The sequence below is a fragment of the Condylura cristata genome, unplaced genomic scaffold (assembly GCF_000260355.1).
Source record: "Condylura cristata isolate star-nosed mole 26May11 unplaced genomic scaffold, ConCri1.0 scaffold00016, whole genome shotgun sequence".
Taxonomy (NCBI): Eukaryota; Metazoa; Chordata; class Mammalia; order Eulipotyphla; family Talpidae; genus Condylura; species Condylura cristata.
In genome coordinates, this window is record NW_004567117.1 from 22179493 (window position 1) to 22198788 (window position 19296).

The 19296-nt window shown below is 42.4% G+C and overlaps 1 protein-coding gene across 1 annotated transcript in view; it reads left to right on the forward strand.

Annotated features, from left to right (window-relative positions):
* FHOD3 (formin homology 2 domain containing 3) overlaps positions 1–19296 on the forward strand; it is a 385640-nt gene that overhangs the window by 293899 nt on the left and 72445 nt on the right. Inside the window, exons 14-15 of the mRNA XM_012725906.1 lie at positions 12826–12960; positions 17173–17223. Coding sequence (XP_012581360.1) covers positions 12826–12960; positions 17173–17223 — 186 coding nt within the window. The remainder of the gene's footprint in view (positions 1–12825; positions 12961–17172; positions 17224–19296) is intronic.

A 19296-nucleotide genomic window follows, 5' to 3' on the forward strand; every position in this document is an offset into this window, starting at 1 on the left:
CTGGTTTTGTTCTCTTTCTCTGACAACAGTGCCCTTGTTTACTGCCGATGACAGTCACCTTCCTTTTGGGAATTGTTTGCCCCATGTAATTGTCCCAGCGGAAATTTTCCAACTCCCCAAAGACTTGTAAGCCCAAGTAAGGTAGCTCCTTTAGGAGTAATAGTGAACAATATGGATGAATAAAGGATGGAACTTTATATTTAATTTTATTAAGCTTTTTCTGGGCTTTACCTGCTCACAATATAGCATTTAAAACATGTGAAGGAGTGAGCAGGGAAAGTGAAACTCCCTTTCCAGCTAGCCTGAGCAACTACTCCGAACTCTTTCTTTAGTGTACACGTCCAGAGTGTACACATGTTTAATGTCTGCACAGCCAGTAACGCCTTGCACAAACTAGTACACATCTCAGTCTTTCAATTAAAGCTATTCTTAATTCGTAATCATTTGCTATTACAAATGATGTTGCAGTTAATTCTTGTACCTGTATCATTTTGCACATGCACTTTGTCTACATTTCAAGATAGATTTAGTAAATCAAAATGTTCATGTTTCCAAATTTGATTGATTTTTGCCCCAAGTTGCTCTTCCTAAGGACTATCAGACTTGATTTGCAGCTGTGTGTGAGAGCTTGTTTTCCCCAAACCTCTATCAAAGGGCCACTTAACTTTTCAACCATTGTTCATATGGCCGTGAAGAGTTACATGTCATGAAAGTTTAAATTTGCATTTCTCCTAAAGCATCTGTGGTTGCACACATTTGCACGTATCCAGGAGCCTTTCATATTTCCTTGCAGTGATTCTTCAGTTTATGACCATTGAGTTAATTCTCTTATTGGAGTATAGAAATTCCTTGTAAACTGACAGAAATAGCAGTTATTTTCCTCAGTCATTGGACTTTTTAAAACTTCATGTGTGATGTTTTTAAAGTTTTTTTAAAGATTTATTTATTCATACAGAACTGGGGTACAGGCCAGAGGCTCAGGGGTAGTGAGAGGCTTCACCAGAGACAGAGTGGGGAACAGAACAGTCAGATCGACGAAGTACACTGCTGAGGGGAGCAGCGGGCGGGTCAGGAGAGGTCTGCCGCACCATGTGGTCACCTCCGGGACAGGCGGGAATCGAACTCATGCGGAAGTGGCTTTAGCTTCTCAGTACAGTGCTGTAACCCACTACGCCACCAGGGAGGGCCCATGTGTGATGTTTTTATGATACAGAAAAAGTTAAATGCTATGAGTTAAATTTATAGATCTTTTCTGTCTTCTGGATTTTGTGTTCCTTGCGAGCAAGTCCTTTCTCCCCTGGTTTCAACTAGTATTTCTTTGCTACAGTTTTCACAGTGAAAGATTTTATCTGTCTGGAAGTTATTTTGGCATGTGGTATGAGGCAGGAATCCAACTTAAATTTTTTTTCACTTGTTTGAATACCCTTTATTGACTAATTCATCATTTCCTACCAATTTGTCATATATCAGTGGGAATATGGATTCATTTATGTATGAGTCTGTGTGTTCAGACCATTGCCATCCTCCTGGTAATGGTCTTCTCTGATCAACTTTGCTCTAGGCTGTCAGGAACTGTCCTTCCTCCCAGTTGTTGACTTTGCCATTCATGTAGGCATTTTGGGAGTAGGGCTATGCCATGTGCTACCTTGAACAGTACTGTTACTTTTGTCATTTGCTGAGTGGCGTTGTCTATGGTGGTTGGCACGGGACTGTGTGGGAGGCTGGGGCCAGACAGCTGCCTTCACCAGTAAGAACCTGGCGTTCTGACAGTGGCTCCTCCTCCCGGGACCTCACTTCCTGTGGGCCCCTGCACACCTGTCTCCACCATTGTGATGGCAGCTTCCTCGGGATTCAGTCCTCCGTTTTCCATGAAGTTCCTGCCTATCGCCACTTACTGAAACTCTTGTAGTTCCTGCCTGCTTGGCAGACCCGATGGCTGTTGTGCTGAGTGTCATGTGCTGCTGCCCATGTCTCCTCCCCTAGAGTCCCCCAGGTGAACTTCCTGGTCTGCTTTGGCTTGGTATCATTTCTCTTCTTCGCTAGCATCGACATGTGTCTCCTTGTCTGCTTTTAAAATCACTTTTATTCCCAAGTATACTGTGATTTTTTCTGGATCTCACATACTTGCTGGATGTTTTCCATCACTTGATCTTTGCAAACTTCATAACTTGTGTGGGTGGAAGCAAGAGCCTATTGTTCAAGTAGCGTGATAGTTAAATTCAAACTAATCAAAGGAAATTTAAAAAGTCCAAGCAACCGAGAACATCCTGAATTGCGTATAAAAATGCGATACAAAGCACTACCTGTCTGTGTGATCACAATTAATGGTACCTGTCTGGTGGGTAGAACTACAACAGGAAATAAGAAGTGCTCGTGCAGACTGATCTCCGACATGCAGAAAAGGACACCTGGTGCTCCCTGTCCTGCACCGTAAGGAGACTTCTTACTTGCCTGTTGCTAGCTCCTGATAGCAATCTTGTTACTAACAGTAAGTCCCTGTAAGGCAAAATGTGGTTCCTGATTAATTGATTGTGTTACATCCAAAGTGCATGAGAGAGCATTGCCTGCCTTGACTGGTGAGTTTACACTCGGGACAGGCTTCTGGAGGCAGCTTCATGCAGCACCTGTGCGTTTGAGGGCCTCTGGGCTCTATGTGAGTCCCCTGCCCTACAGGGGACCTGGGTCCTCAACAAGCAAGAGAGATTCTTTCCCCTCCTTCTGTTGGGGATCTATCTCCTGCTCAAATTCCTACTACCATAGATTTAGTTCAAGACCTCCATCATGCCTAGACTGTGTCTCGTAGGCATGCATGTCTTACATCCTTGCAGAAAGACTGCTCTGAGCAGTGCTTGGAAACCTTGAATAGCAACCACTACTTAGCAGCCAAGCCCAGCCTTACTATTAATATCACCTGTAGGGTCTCACCTTTGGGTCCTGCATACCCCTTGCTGCTTTATCAACCATGGATATCCTCAAGCCTCTTGTTTGGTCCCCACAGGAATGCTGCCATGAACATGCCAGGCTCTCCTTGGGTCCCCCCTTTATCTTGCTCTGTTCTTTGACTATCTCCACTTTGATCTGGGTGGTCTCTCCTCCTCCTTCTCTAATACCTAAGTAATGACATCTACCCTATAAAATTCCTCTGTCTCAAGTAGAATGAATTGTGACATCCTTGTGGGCTCATAAATCTGTCACCTCTCAGCCATTTGAGTCATTCTGTATTAATCCTTTTGTTTCTAAAATGGAACTGACAAGCCATGGTAGTGAACTGGTGTCCCTAAAGTCACAGGATAAAGATGATTCACCTTTGGGGAGCCCATGAGGATTACAGCGGAGATGGAAAAAGGCACAAAATGATGTAAAAATGAACTATTATATTAAAATTTTTAAAAATGATTTACTTTTCACCTCCTTGCATCCCGTTTCCTCCTTTGGAAGGTGGAATAAGAATATTTTTTAATTAGACAATATTCTCATCTTTGTTTATGTAAGGAAGCACATAGCAACCTTAAGAGGAACATACTGTAATTCTGTTTGGAAGTGAGAACATTGTTTGTATGGAGTTAGGTGAAATCTGTAACAATGACGTGCAGCTATCATTCATCAAAGAGTGCGGATGGAACACCCACACAGCAGAGCTGTGGGCATTACTTACTCAGTGGTATAGACAGAACCCATTTGTCATCAATCCTACTGTGGGGAGTGGCCCCAATGTCCAGCCGTCCAGCTGTCCCTGGTGATAATTGTTTTGCACTACTTTTTACAAAGATTGCAGAATGAAATTGGGTGGGGAGTGAGAAAGGTTTCTCCTTTAGAAAATCCACTCCTGGGTTCCTAATAATTATGACATCCCATTTCTCTACTCCTTCTCTCCAAGCCCAGCCATGACTCCATAAGCTTGGTTATTGTAATGGAAGAAACCTGATTTTGCAGGTGGTATGCATATGCAAATTCTGCATGTGTATATTTTGTAATTTGTGTATATGTGTGTGTCACACTTAGTTGCAGACAGAGAAATGTGGACAAATAGATAGAAATTCCTCCCTGCCCTTTATCATGCCATACTCTTTCAACATTGTCAGTGCCAAGCCGTTGTACTTGTTGATTGTTGGAAACCTGCCTATTGGGAAGTGTTGTGTGTGCACACACACCACACACACACCACATATTTCATTTAGACAGTATTGTGCTTATAACAGAGCCCAGCCCTAATGGAGTCAGACTGGCCTGACTAGAGCTCACTCTCTATGGCAGCAAGAGAGGATAAGCACACCTTTAGCAAGTAAAGAGCTTCCATTATAGTAAATGCTGTGGGGATAAAATGCACCTTCACAGGAAAGATAGAGAGACAGGCCACCAGAGTGGAAAACTGGAACAGGGCCCTGGTCTCGTAAGGACACTTCTGGTAAGAGGTCCAGGAAACCAAGTCACTGACAAAAGGCAAATTGCAGTTTGCCCCCACGTTTGCCAGGGGGACCTGGTTAAAGAGAGAGAGAGAGGAAAATAGACTGAGCCCATGTTTTTCTTCAAGCCTGATCCTGTAGAGCTGGGAGACTGTATTTGGAAGAAATTTGGTGTTTAGAGAAGAGGGAAGTAAGTTGGTCTCACATGAAAATGAAGGAAAAAATGTAACCAGTTAGGAGAACACGCCTAGGTCTGGGCCATCAACGCCTGGAAATTATGGCACCCAAAGATGTTGGTGGCAATCGGAGCTTTCGGAAGCTTCAGGAAAGAACGGTTTAGTTATGAAAACAAATATGTCAATGGAGCTGTGACAGGAGAGAACTGACCTCCTCGCTGGAGAACTCATTTGGTCTTGGACAGGGGGGGACAGTAAAAGGCTACAGGCAAGGACCACAGGATCCTGGTCACTGCCTGCAGAAGGGGCAGCAGACAGGCCAAGGCGAGTTGTGATGCGGCCAGGGCTGGAGGAGGCTTCTTGCTCTCATGTGAGCCAGCGTGACGCCCAGTCTCCCGGGCAGGCTGTGTGAGCCCCGCGGTTCCCTGCCAGGCTGGGAAGCGCAGCCCTGAGTGGAAGCTGCAGGTGGCAGCTGGGGAAGAGACAACCCAAGGGGACCACAGAGGCCTCCAGGATGGCAGCCGATGCTGGAGGAAAGTTGCTAGTTTCTTGGGGTTGTTCATGTCATCCTGAGAGCTGGGATAGGACGACCAGGAGATGTGAAGGGCCATTCTCAAGTTTTATTGTTTCAGAGCAAGCGAATGTCTTACATCGCTAGGTGCCATCCCCCGAGCTCCCTGTTCTGTGGTCGTGATCTCTGTGACCCCTGATTTCACAAAGCCAGGCTGTGAGGACAGCCTCACTATTCTGCTGCTTCCAGTTGCCGTTTTCTGATGGTTCTTTTTGTGTGGCTATCAAATCGTGAACTAAGAATATTCAATATCAGATCCTTTGTGGTCTTGATTTTGCTTTTATTAATATTCAACTAGAGATTATATTTTTAAATGAGAATATTAAAATATTTGCTTTTTTTAAGATTTATTTATGCTTACAGAACTGGGGTACAGGCCAGAGGTAAAAGGGGTGAGAGGATTCACCAGAGACAGAGTGGGGAGCAGAACAGGCAGGTGGACTGAAATACACTGCTGAGGGAAGAAGCGGGCAGGTCAGGGGAGGTCTGCCACACCATATGGGTCAGCTTCCTGGCCCCGGATTGAACTTGTGCTGGAGTGGCTTCGGAGAGCTTCATGGTACTGTGCTTTAACCCATTGCACCACCATGGAGAGCCTAGTATTTGCTTTTTTTACAAATAAGATATTAATTTGAATTTACCAAAGGAGCCTAAATTTTTAAAAAGATTTATTTATTTATGTGTACAAGAACTGGGGTACAGGCCAGATACACGGGGGTGGTGTGGGGGTAAGAGGATTCACTGGAGACAGAGTGGGAAGCTGAACAGACAGACTGACAAAGTCCACTGCTGAGGGGAGCAGTTGGCGAGACAGAGGTCTTCTGTGCCAGGGAGGGGTCATCTCCCTGGCTGGGGATTGAACTTGTGTTGCAGCCTCACAGTGCTGCGCCTTCACCCACTTCCTGAAGCCTAAATTTTTACACAGTATTTGTATATAATAAACAAGAAGCTGTGTGTCAGCTTTGACACATGTCTCTACAGGGAAACCATTGCTGCAGTCAGGAAAAGCACACAGCCCTCGCCCTTAAGCATTTTCTCACGTCCTTTGTGGTTGTGGCTTTCCTCCCCACTCCCAAGCAATCGCTGGTCTGCTTGACATCATAAATTAATTTTCAGTGTTTAAGGTTTTATATAAATGTAATGCAGGATGTACTCTTGGGAGAGATTGCCTTTTTCACTTAGCATAGTTTTGAGTTCATTGATTTTGTTGTATGTTTCAATAGCTCTGTCCTTTTTAGTAGTGAGCAGTACTCCATTTTATGAACATCCCCCAATTTGTTTGCCTGTTGATGCATGTTTTATGTTGTTTCCCATTTTTCTTTTAAAGATGTATTATCCATACAGGACTGGGGTACAGGCCAGAGGTGCAGGAGAGGATTCACCAGAGACAGAGTGGGGAGCAGAACAGGCTGACTAAGGAAGTACACTGATGAGGGGAGTAGCGGGCGGGTCAGAGAGGTCTGCCACACCACGTGGATCACCTCCCTGGCTAGGGATGGAACTCCTGTTGCAGTAGCTGCGTGACTTCATAGTGCTTTGCTTTAACCCGTTGCACCACCAGGGAGGGCCCTGTTTCCAATTTTTGGTCATAAACTCTAAGAAATGCAAACACGTCTGGTTATGGACATTGCCGCACAAGTCTTCGTATGGAAACGGACCTTCATTCCTTTTCGATAAATACCTAGAACTCAAATGGCTGGGTAATGGAGTAGGTGCTTTTTAAGAAATTGCCAAACTGTTTCCAGGATGGTTGTCCACCAGAGTAGGGCTGGCTTCATGAAATGAGGTGAAATGAGCTCCTTCCTGTCAGCTTTCTACCAGGCACTGGTCACACGCAGGCTCTAGCCTAACAGGTCTGCTGTGTCCTAAATGATGTTTAGGACAGTTCTGTTGTGTCCTAAATGACATAAGCTTCCTCATCTACAGAGGTAAAAATAAAACTTGATAATGTACAAGAGATGAAATCCTTACAGGATTAAGAGTCACTTAAGATACAATAATTGACACTTTATTGTGTCTCTATGAAAGTTAACTGCTACTAACAATCATGTTTACGTGAAATAGTTACTGTTCCAGGTGTTCCTGCAAGCAAGACTTTAACGAAATGCTATTTCTGGGACAGACCCTGGAGCCTAGTACGGCCAGTATTAAATACCGAATTCCTCTCACTCAGAGTCCGTCATCCGCTCCCTTGCAAAATCCTCTCTCCACCTGCATTCCTTCTTGGCCTTACTCACTCAGCTGCAGCTGCTTTGGGTGTAAAACTAGATGACTTCAGCTTTCCAGGTGCATTCCAGGCTTGTATGCCATCCTGACGTCTGACCCAGCAGGTGGCCTTGATGGAAAGACTCAGCTCAAGCCCTCAGTGCACTCCAGGCCCTCTGTCTGAGAACGACCAGTGTTGTATTCCAGACCTGGCCGTGGGGACTGCCAGCGCTCCCCCATCGCTAGATATGACTCCCAATAGAAAGTGATGGTCAGGTGATGGTACTGTGGCCCACATGCTGTTTTAAGCAAACTCAAACATGTATTCTCATTTAAACCTATAGTACTTCATGAGTTGGGAATATAATTTTCTCCGTTTTACAAACAGGTAAACTGGGGCTCAGGGGTTAAATGACTGGCCACACTCAGACCTCTTCCATCCAAGTATTCATCCCTTCCACCATAGTTGATCCATGACTGTTCCAAAATCAACATCATAACAACCTCCGATCAATGTATTTTCTCACACTACTTAATGTGAAAAGAAACAAACCTGGTAAAGATGCCTTTATAAATATTTTGCCATTTTAGCTTGAATTTTAATGGCATGTTGTATTGTTTTTAAACACTGATTTCAGATATCCCTGATGTAGAACTTGAATGCCTCCCAGCATTAAGCATTGGTATTATACATTGAGTCCATTTCTAGAAATAGGATTTTTATGGCCAGGCTTCATACTTTCACATGTTGGACTTATCTAAGGAGCAGTGCTAATTACTGTTTGCCAACCTTTGTTTCCAGTGTAACCAGAGTTGCTTAAGTGTGTCCAGGCGAGATAAGCTCATGGGACTCCTTTAATTCTCTCATTTTGCTGGGTTAGGTTAGTCAAGAGAATATATCTTAAGTTGCTCAAGAAACTGCTTCTTTTTAGATTAAAAAGAAACCCCTTCTTTAAAAAAAAACTATTTTAAAATATTTATGTATAAAATACTGGGGTACAGGCCAGAGGTGCAGGGGTGGTGAGAGGATTCACCAGAGATAGAGTGGGGAACAGAACAGGCCGACTGATGAAGTACACTGCTGAGGGGAGCAGTGGGCGGGCCAGGAGAGCTCTGCCATGCCATGTGGGTCACCTCTGGGGCTAGAGCTAGAACTTACACTGAAGTGGCTGTGGCTAGCTTGCAGTGCTGAATCCTAACCCATTGTGCCACCAGGTAGGGCCCGGAACCACTCCGTTCTGCTCTGAGTTAGCACCTCACATTTCAGTTCTGACAAATTCCAGACATGAAACTATTCAGGAAAGGGCTTGCACACCTGTCAATGCTGCCTACTCATGTGTGCCTGGGTGTGTTCTGGCTTGAGCCCATAGAATCTCTTGCAAGGTCCAAATGTGGAAGAGCATGATTTGCATTTCCCTTCCTTTGAGGTGCCCAGGAAGGAATGCCCCACCCACCCGAAACCTAACTTTCTCAAGTCTAGTCCTCAGGTTTTCAACAAATGCTAATATCTTCATTTTGAACAAGGAAATGATGGCAATGGATTGGATATAGCAAAGTACTGCTATGACTTTATTCCTAGAGCCTCTCACTAGTGACCCATTATTAAGTTATGTATTAAGGTTTTCCTGAAATAAGGTGAAAAATCTAGAAGAGAGAACAAAAGTCAGAAGTGAACCTGGCAGGGTGCCAAGGACCTTATTTTGCCCCTCAATAAGAACACAGCATGCCCTCTTCTCCCTGAAAAGAACACTGGAAGTGAAGGTGCAGTGCTAAAGGAGAGACACAGACACTCAGAGCTGGCTGGGAGCTGGACCACAAGCAGATTCACTACATAGCTAGAAAACAGTCCCTAGAATAATTCTGTGTATAGTATCTTATTTTTATTTTTTGTTTTTAAATTCTGAAACTGCACATAGCTTTTGACATTCACCTAGCTCGAGGCTTCAAGGATACTTAATATTAAAGATGAGTTATTTGTCTACCCAAGAAGGTCTTTTGATTCTTTGAGAGCAATGAAGTGACTTTTGAAAATACATTCCAGACTTACAGAAGATTATAAGTAATTATGGAAATATTTAGAACAGTAAAGAATAAAGGCCCTTATATATGAACGTGAAGTACTCATTCCTTTGATTTTCCTTCTTTTCTAGAGATGACTACCACCCTGACATTGGTGTTTATCATTTCCATATGTTTTATATTTTTTACCAATTAATACATGTATCCCTCAAATAGTGTCTTTATCATGTGTGATTAAACTTCATAGAAATGATATTGTGCACTCATATTCTCGGTACTACTTTTACTGTGAATATATGGTGTTTGAGAATGATCTGTTAGTCCTTGTACTCTGATTTATTCATAATCACAGTAATAGCGTGTTTTTTTGCTAAAAGTTTGCTATTTTTTCCCCATTTGTAGATACTTGGTTTTGTTCCTTAGTATTGACCATTAACAGTGCACAGCAGAGTAGCATAATATTCCTGCTTATGTCTATCACTTCGCTGCAGGATACTCTCTCATACTAACCTCCAGGTGGAATAGCCAGTTGTAGAATATACATTTTAAATGTAATAAGTACATCTCCAAAACGATCATTTCAATGCAGACTTTCAAGGCAATGTATGACAATTCTTGTCATCTTGTTCTGGAGCAATACTTAGTGTTGCAAAACATTAATTTTTGTCAGTCTGAGAGGTGTAGAACAACATATCACTATGGATTTAGCCTGGATTCCCTTTCCCTGTTTTTTTTTTTTAAAGATTTATTTATGCATACAGAATTGAGGTACAGGCCAGAGATACAGGGAGAGTGAGAGGATTCACTAGAGACAGTGGGAAACAGAACAGACAGATTGAATGAAATACACTGCTGAGGGGAGCAGTGGGTGCATCAGGAGAGGGCTGCCATGCCATGTAGGTCAGTTCCTTGGCTGGGGATTGAACTTGTGCTGCAGTGGCTACGGCTACAGCTAGCTTCATAGTTCTGTGCTTTAACCCACTGCGCCACCAGGGAGGGCCCCCTCTCCCTGTTTTCTAGTGAAGATGCGCATCCTTCATGTATTATTGGTAGCTTAGCTAGTTTCCCCACTGGGTAGTTGGTCTTTTACATTCTGATTTAGAGGGATTCTCTTTGTATTATGAATGCAAATCCTGTGTGATTTATGATTTATGTGTGTGACAGCTAGCTTCCCTAGTCTATGGCTTCCTTAATTCTTAATTTATGTTGTCTTTCATATGATTTTAAATTCTAATATATGCACATGTGTTATTATTCCTTTCAGATTGCCCTTTTCGGTTTCTACACTAAAAACCCTTTCCTAACCATCTAGTTGCTTTCTCACTTTTTTTTAAAAAAAGATTTATTTATTTCTTCATACAGAACTGGGGTACAGGCCAGAGGCTCAGGGGCGGTGAGAGGCTTTACCAGAGACAGAGAGGGGAGCAGAGTAGCATAGAACAGGCAGATCGACAAAGGACACTGCTGAGGGGAGCAGCGAGCGCGTCAGGAGAGGTCTGCCACACCATGTGGTCACCTCCCGGGCAGGCAGGAATCAAACTCATGCAGAAGTGGCTTTTGCTTCTCAGTGCTGTGTTTTAACCTGCTGCACCACCAGGGAGAGCTGCTTTCTCACTTTTTTAATGCTTGTGGTTGGTGTGACAAATGGAGAACTACACTTTGTTTTATATATCTGAGTTATCAGTGCCATTTATTAAACAACTACGTCCCCTCTGGTATCCCTCTTACATTAGGACTCCACAAAGAATGATAGACCCAGATGATAACATTTTTGGCATTCATTCGTGAACTTCATGGCAGAATTGATAGTTTTTGATAGTGTTTTCTCTAATTTGGAACACTGGATTGTATATGCTCATTTGTTATGTAAAAATCTATTAACCAAGTTAAATCTCTCACATTCAAAACAGTTCATATGAATCACTGTGAAGGAGATGCAGTAGACCCCTCTGCTCTGGTTCTGGATTAGATTTGGCTGCATGTAATAGAGAACAAGTCAGAAGTCCAATTGGACTTTGTTAATGTGAAAGATAAATAACACTCTGTCTGTGCCTAAGTGTCTGGGGCTAGTGACCTAAAATATATACTTGAGTTACTCCCAGTAGCTTTTGGGGTTGGTGGGTTCTTCTCTCCACTTTCTGTACTTGATAATCACTCAGAGGTGACTTGCTTTTCCTAGCAAGAATAGCCAGCCACAAGCCTCAGGGAGCCACATCTTTCTCCTACACCCTTGCCCCATGTATTTCCCACTGGGCAGGTATATTGTCACTGAATTCAAGTATTGTTTTACCCACACCATATTCAGCAATATTTATATCTTAGCTTTAGAAATGTATTTTTCAGTAAATGCGCACAACAGATTTTATTATTCCCTAGCAATCCAGCTGATTTCTCTTCCCAACTAACTCCCTTCTTTATTTTTCTGGACGTTCCTTAATTTTCCCTTCTTCCACCCATCTTCCTGTCTTTTCCTGTGATCTCCACCCCTGCCCCCTCACTGAGGCCTCCCCCTAGCTGGCTTCCCCCATTATGCCATCTTCAGTGGACAGTCCAGTTTGTACCATAATGAGGCACAGACTGCCCTTTGAATATGCTGTGCATTCCTGGATGCTTTGACACAGTGAAGTTTGCAAAATTCTGGTTCTGGACCATCACTACATCATTTTTCTCCTCATCTGTCATCCCAAAATGTGGTTGTAAAATGACAAAATTATTTTGAGGCTGTATATTGAGAAACTCATATATGATAAGGTATTTTTAGTATATAAAAGTAGAAAACTGCTGGTGGCGCAGCGGGTTAAAGCACAGCAATAAGAAGCTAAAGCCACTGTAGCATGAGTTCGATCCCTGCTTGCCCCGTTGGTGATCCACATGGCGCGGCAGACCTCTCCTGACCCGCCCTCTGCTCCCTTCAGCAGTGTACTTTGTTGATCTTCCTGTTCTGCTCCCCACTCTGTCTCTGGTGAATTCTCTCACTGCCCCTGCACCTCTGGCCTAACCCCAATTCTATATGGATAAATAAATAAATCTTTAAAAAAAAAAGTAGAAAACTGCTTTAGACTGAATGTTGAATCCTGTTCATCAAAGTCTTACCATAGACCAAGTATAAAATTCTTCATTGTTTCATTCATATATAAAGTAGTCATGTTTTATTCATGTTATTAGATGCCAGAAAGTAAGCCACCATTGATGACTGCTTATATGACAATATTAAGGATGCTTAATATTTTATATACATTATGGCCTTTTTGTCCTCTCAGAACATGAATGAGGTTGCTTATCTCCATTTACAGGTGAAGATCGTAAAACAGAGGATAGCAATTTTCCCCACGCAATAATACCTAGGTACCAGCTGACACTCAATTCTATCCAGGGTCTGACTGATTGCTCTTTCAGTTCTTTTAATCATAGGCTAAACCACTAAAACATTATTAACTCATTGTATCTTTAGGTCTTCACTGAGTGGTCTTCTCACGTCATCTTTTAAGCAGCACCAAGAATCTTTGGCAGCAGAGAGAGAGAGGCGGCGACAGGAGAGAGAAGAAAGGTTGCAGAGAATAGAGCGGGAAGAAAGAAACAAATTCAAGTAAGGCATAGTTTAAGATTTTTTCCAATAATGAATTAAAATGTAAAGCACATTACTTCATAGTTTTTATATGACTAATACTGGTGCTAATGTAATGTTTGCTTCGGATTCAGTCTCTATTTTATTTTCCACGAAAAGGAAGACATACTTGCAGTAGGCAGCATCTGTGTTATGGCCTTTTTCTAACAATATGGCAGGAAGCACAACCAGCCAGCCAAATATAATTAAGGGCTTGTATATTCCTGGGTTGTCCATTATCTCAGATGGTCTTATCCAGGCCTTCCTGAAGACAGAGAACTTAATTGTCATAACTTAATTTGCCACTTCCCCTTAAAGCCACTCATGTTTTATTCATATTCTGTTGGATGCCTGAGAGTGAGTGCTTTTCCCACCTTCGAGTTGGCTTCTTCTCCCCTTAGTAGATTTCAGTATACTTTTTTGATCAGGAATCTCACCTCCTATGGAAGAGAAAGGCCATGTGCAAGTCATCTGCCTGAGCTTGTTGGTCTCTGTCCAGTAAGGATGTCTTTCTGGATACGGCTTGCTGCACGGCCTGGCCCATCTGCCCCTTTGTCCTTCAGCCTGGTCGCCTGTGCTCCACAACCTCCGTCTACCTTCTTTTACTCCTCTCTTGGGCTTCCTGCAGTGCTTTTTTTTTTTTTTTTTTTTGGAATGAAGAACACCTGCTGGATTTCCCTTATACATTTCATTCCTCCTACAACTCTGTCCTCTTTCTTCCACCCCCTTCCTTCTGGCTCTTCCCTTCTCATTTTTCCTTTCATCGTCCCAGTCACCACACTTCTCTTTCACTTATTTCCCCTTTTCTGTTACCTCATTCCATAGAATAGTTTCTTTGGCAAACAATGTTACGATCAGTTACTCCCAGTTAAGCCTACAAAGCATGTATAACATTGTTAGTGAGGATTTACAGGTTCAGTGACTTTTCTTCCAGAAGCCAGGAACAGTGTGTGTTATCATAGAAATGGTCAAAATATGAAGAGAGTTGTGAAATCATCTCAGTTTTACCTCAATTCTACATGAAAACGAATATCCCAAGTGTGTGGGTGAGATGGTAATCCTGGTTTTGTCGGATGGGTTATTGACTTGTATGCAGTAAGCCAGCATCATTCCCCCTCAAGAGTATGTGAAATACTGCCTGTGTCAGGGTGATAGCAAATGACACATGGAAATGCCACACCTGTGTGCATCTTTGCACATTAGATAGCTCTGGAAGTTGTCTCTTTGGAAAGACCAATTTGTAAAACCACTGGAACCTGTTAGGTGCTTCCTGATTCAGGACTTTCTGACGGGTTTTGCCTGTTTTACTGCCAAATAGCAGATGAAAGTCTGACTGAACAAATGGAAAATTCCAAGATTAATTTACACATCTACTGATTTTGACTGAAAAACCTCTTAAAACCGGGTGCCAGTTCTGAGAAAGATGCTGCCAGCACACACCCTTCTGTCTCCCCTCACATCACTGAATGCAGCCATAAACCTTCCCAGGATGCATGGGACACTGAAGCTCTGAGCTATAAAAGGGAGCAGGGAAACTGGGAAGAGAACTAGCTTCCAAAGTTCCCCAAAACCAGTGAGCCTTTACCACTTTTCACCCTCCAATATCATGGCATGTACTCCAAAGTACTCCAAAACCCAGATGTACATACCAAGTATGAACTACAAGAGGTTTCAGAGATCTGTTTCTGGACCGAGGAATAGCAAAAGAAATTCCTAAGGGCAGGAGTGGAAAGTTTGCCTGTTTTTGTACTTTCTCCTCTAGTACCCCAGCCTGCAAGCAATGTAGTAAATAAATACAATGATGGCAGCAGTGTCCAGGCAGGCACCTTCAACTCTGAGGGAGAGAAACCCCTCTTGCCAGAAGAGCTATGGCCCCCAAAGTAGTTGGCATGTCATCATTTCCCCCCCTGTGTTCTTCAAATGCATTGCCTTGGATATAGGTGGAGTCACCAAAAAGTATGCATCAGGGCGGGAGAAATGAAAACCAAGATTTCTGGGAAAGGACCAGGAAAGGAGACACAAAGAAGTCAAACAATGATGGGAAATTCAGGATTGGAAATCAAGAACACACCTGAACTCATCCTTGATTTGTACACGTGAAGCTCAAAAGCTAAACATCACACCACAGACTTTGAGAACTAAGTAGAGTGATCTACTATTAGTGCCTCCACTGACCACTCACTTATACACATCAGGGCTCAGTACAAATTAAAAATATTTGTGGGCCCTCCCTGATGGTACAACAGGTTAAAAGCACAGCGCTATGAAGCTGCCCACTGCTGCTTCTGCATGAGTTCCATCCCTGGCCCGGAGGTGACCCACATGGCGCGGGTCACCTCTCCTGTCTTGCCCACTGCTCCCCTCAGCAGTGTACTTTGTCAGTCTGCTTATTCTGCTCCCCACTCTGTCTCTGGTGAATCCTCTCACCATCCCTGCACTTCTGGCCTGTACCCCAATTCTATATGCATAAATAAATAAAACCTTAAAAAAAATTTGCAACCCAAGCCAATATTGAAACCAAGATCAAAGGTAGTCAGAACTTGTAGGTTGAACCTGAATTAGTTGATTCCCTGCTAAAAGAAAATAAGGTTCTTTATAGAATACAAATGAAAGTGAGTTTTTAAACTCAGGGAACAGAATCACAATAGGCTAACCTCAAAGGTCTTAGGTGTTGCTATTTAAAGTTGCTGTGATCTAAGTAGTAAGAAAATACAAGAAAAATGAAAAGATACATCTCTAAGAAAATAGGAGATAGAATCAAGTGAAAATGCATATAGGCTGAAAACATATAGTAACAATGACTTTGTAATTATGATATGTTTAATAGAAGAATGGGTGTGAGAAAAGTGAACTTGTAAAGAATAGAAGTTATTCTATCTTAAAAACATTTCAAAATGAGTAGTGCCTGAAAGGGACTCATGGAATAATACCAAACTATCTAACCCCTCTAACACTGTAGCCCCAGATGAATAGGGCAAACGTGTATTATCTGGTCATTATGCTATGTCTGTCATTGGTGGAGCAAGGATTAGACTTTACAGACCATAGTCATAACTTAATTATCTGATTTGGATCCCAGATGGATCTTACTTGTTGTTTAAGGGCATGAGAGCGCTGTTCGTTAGGACAGACCACAAACAACTGTTAATTATAATGACAACAGTTATTTTTGTTGACTATAATCTTAAACTTCCTGCCTAATGGGAAACATTATTTCTGGTGTGCAAAATGATGAAGATGGAAGTTTATAGTGATAACAAATTTGAGCCGCTGTTACTCGTTTTCCCCTCCTAACCTAAAGTAGTGGCTCTAACTTAAAGCCCCTTTGTATTCAGTTGCCAGTATATGGAGAGCTAGAGCTTAAGCTCGTAAGCTCTGTGTTAAAACTGTCATGTCAGAATTCTCCAGAAAAATAAATGGCGCCCTGAAAAGTGACCGACGATTTAGCCTCAAGCTCAGATTCAAGTTGGAATCTCACCAGCCTGCGACTTTATACTCTTAGCCAAGCATGTGGAGGACACTATGTTGATTGAAATATAATAATTTCACCGAAGAAAACAGGAAGACAAATATCAAAATTGGGCAAAGTTGGGTATCTTGTGGATACAGACAAAAGAGAATCATAACACAAGAGCTTCCAGTGATCCCTGCGTGGGAACTGAGAGTGTGAGGGATGCATACGTGGAAACTTGGGCTGCAGAAGGAATGTCCATCTGTGGGTGTAGTGCAGCATGGCCGAAGAACTTGGCCCTGGTAACATTTAATTCTTGAGATGGATTCATGGGGCCACCAGAACTCGATGGGATGTTAGTCACCTCTAAGCGCTATGCCTTGTGTGCTGTTACCTGGCTTTACTTACCTGTCTTTTCACCTTTAAAAAAATACTTCCCTCTCTTTCCTCTCACCATACACTTGCTTACACTCTTTTGAAGAGTGATTACTAGTGGATCTGAGTGAATCCAATAATACCATGTTTCAGATATTCTTGTGACTTTTATATAGAAAATCCATTATATTTTGGACTTCAATAGTGCAGCCTTGAAATTATTTTTTAAATTCAACTACAGCCACTTTCTATTGATAAAGCAATGGTGGACTTTCATGATATACAGTTAATAATATCTTACCAATTTTACAGCATCTGATTCTATTACTTTGCTTCCCTAATTTGTTTCTTGTGCCTATTTCCATTAGCCGGGAGTATTTAGACAAAAGAGAGGAGCAAAGACAAGCAAGAGAAGAAAGGTTTGTATCGCGCTTCTTTCCTATTGTAAATGGCAAAATGGCATATGACTTTGCGCTCTAACCAAGCATGCGGAAGAGACTCTGTTCTTGAAATATAATAATTTTTATATACTTTTACCTAAGACAACTCAGACCTTGGCATGTTGTACATTAATATTCTGTTCTATAAATTTTCCAGGAAAGTACAGCTAAATTGTGTAGTGTCATTGTGGATGTGAAATATGCATGTGTCCTTCCAAAACTCTTGTCTAAATGAGCACAACAATTTAACATATTGATGTAGGGCCTGGGTTTTTAATACCCTGCACCTCCACTGCTGAGCCTGGATGGGGTACCCCCACTGTGTGCTTCTAGGTCACTGGACCAGCCAGGTGCTGCGAGACACCCCTGAGCCTCACTGGATGTGTATGATTACTTACCTGTCTTTCTACTTAATTGTACTCAGTTTCTTGATGGCAGGAACCATGTTTGTACCGGTGACCACCACCGTGCTTAGAACATAGTAAGTATTTCAGAAGAATGATAGGATAAATGAGCAGGTGTACCAACAGCTTTATTTGAAATACTCGTGCTAAAAACTAGTTTCATATCAATGGAAACATGGCTTAAATTCCAGTCAAAGAGCAAAATGTGATGTTTGTAGTGTCTGATACATTTAGATAAGCAACAGACACAAGCAAAATACACCAGCAAAAGATGAAACTTTATCTCAACAGCATTGCAGTTACTTCCTCTACCACCAGATGGGGATTCTGCATGACAAGATGGAAACGCTGATTCATGCCAGAGCCAGTTGGGAATCTAACAATCTGAACTATGTCAATAAAAAGTGAAATTGTGCTAATTTTTTTTAAGACATCATCAGGACAGTCTGAGGCAGGGAAGAGTAGAGACTGCATGTGTTCAATTAAATTAGCTGCTTAGGTCAGCAACATAATCAAAACTAGGGCATTGTTTTTATTCTGACGTTCTATTACATTATTGCCATCCTAATAACCACTTGTAGCCAGCAAATTTAAAGTGAAGAGTTCTTATATACTTTTTACTTCCAGTCTTGAGAAAACAAATTTTATTTCTCTTTTTTTAAAGCATTTGACAACTTGACTATAAGGTTGTATCCACTCAGGCAAAGTGACAGCTCTGAGGGTGACGAACTGGCTCAGATGGAACTCGCAGTTTTCCCAAACCATCAAAGGCTAGTTCTTTCTGGATATTACTTTATGATCTTTCTCAAATCAGAGCATTGCTCATGCCTGGAAAATTTGTGCACAGAAATTTGCCGTCACTTTCTTCTTGTTCTCCCTCAGCCCTGGACACCAGGTCTCCACCCGCCTGGGCCTTCTTAATGGGTGCAAGGGTGAGCTCTCTGTGACCCCATGTCAGGTCTCCCCTGCAGAGACGCCTCTCTGTTTGCACTTAGGTTTGGGGAAGCAGTGGGCATTTTCCTTTGACTTGGATGGGCCACTTTTCATGGTTAGTTTGCTTTTGAATTACCTGATGAACATGGGAGTGAGGAAGATGGCTTTCCTCCCTATTTGGAAAACTGGGGTTGGGAGGGTTCCCCGTAAACCAGGAAATGAGGTTTCCAAGAAATAAGGAAGACAGAAATCACTAGGGAAAGTGACAGAGATCAGAGGTAGAAAGACTTACAGATCTGAGGTCTGAGGACAGTACCTTCTATTAGCTCTTCTAGATAGAGCTGAGTGTATTGCTTGGGCTCAGGTCTCTGAGTCGTAAGGCAGAGACACAGAAAGATGCCCAGAGCCACAGCAGAGGGTGTCGAGGTTTGTATCATCTGGTGTAACCAGAGGAATGTGGTTTTGCTATTTTGAGGCATAATGGTCATCCATGCACATTTGACTTTGATTCATTTCATATCATCTCATTTCATAATTTCAGGCAAACTGCTTTATTGGCAATGGTGTAGACACAGTAAGTTTCTGCTGAGTTGCTCCTTCTGTTTTTTTTTTTTTTTTTTTTTTTTTAGTAGCATACGAGATGTCGAGCAGTGACTGGAGTTCAGACGTGTGCTCTTCCGATCAAATGAAGAAATGACATCCAGGCTGGGCACAC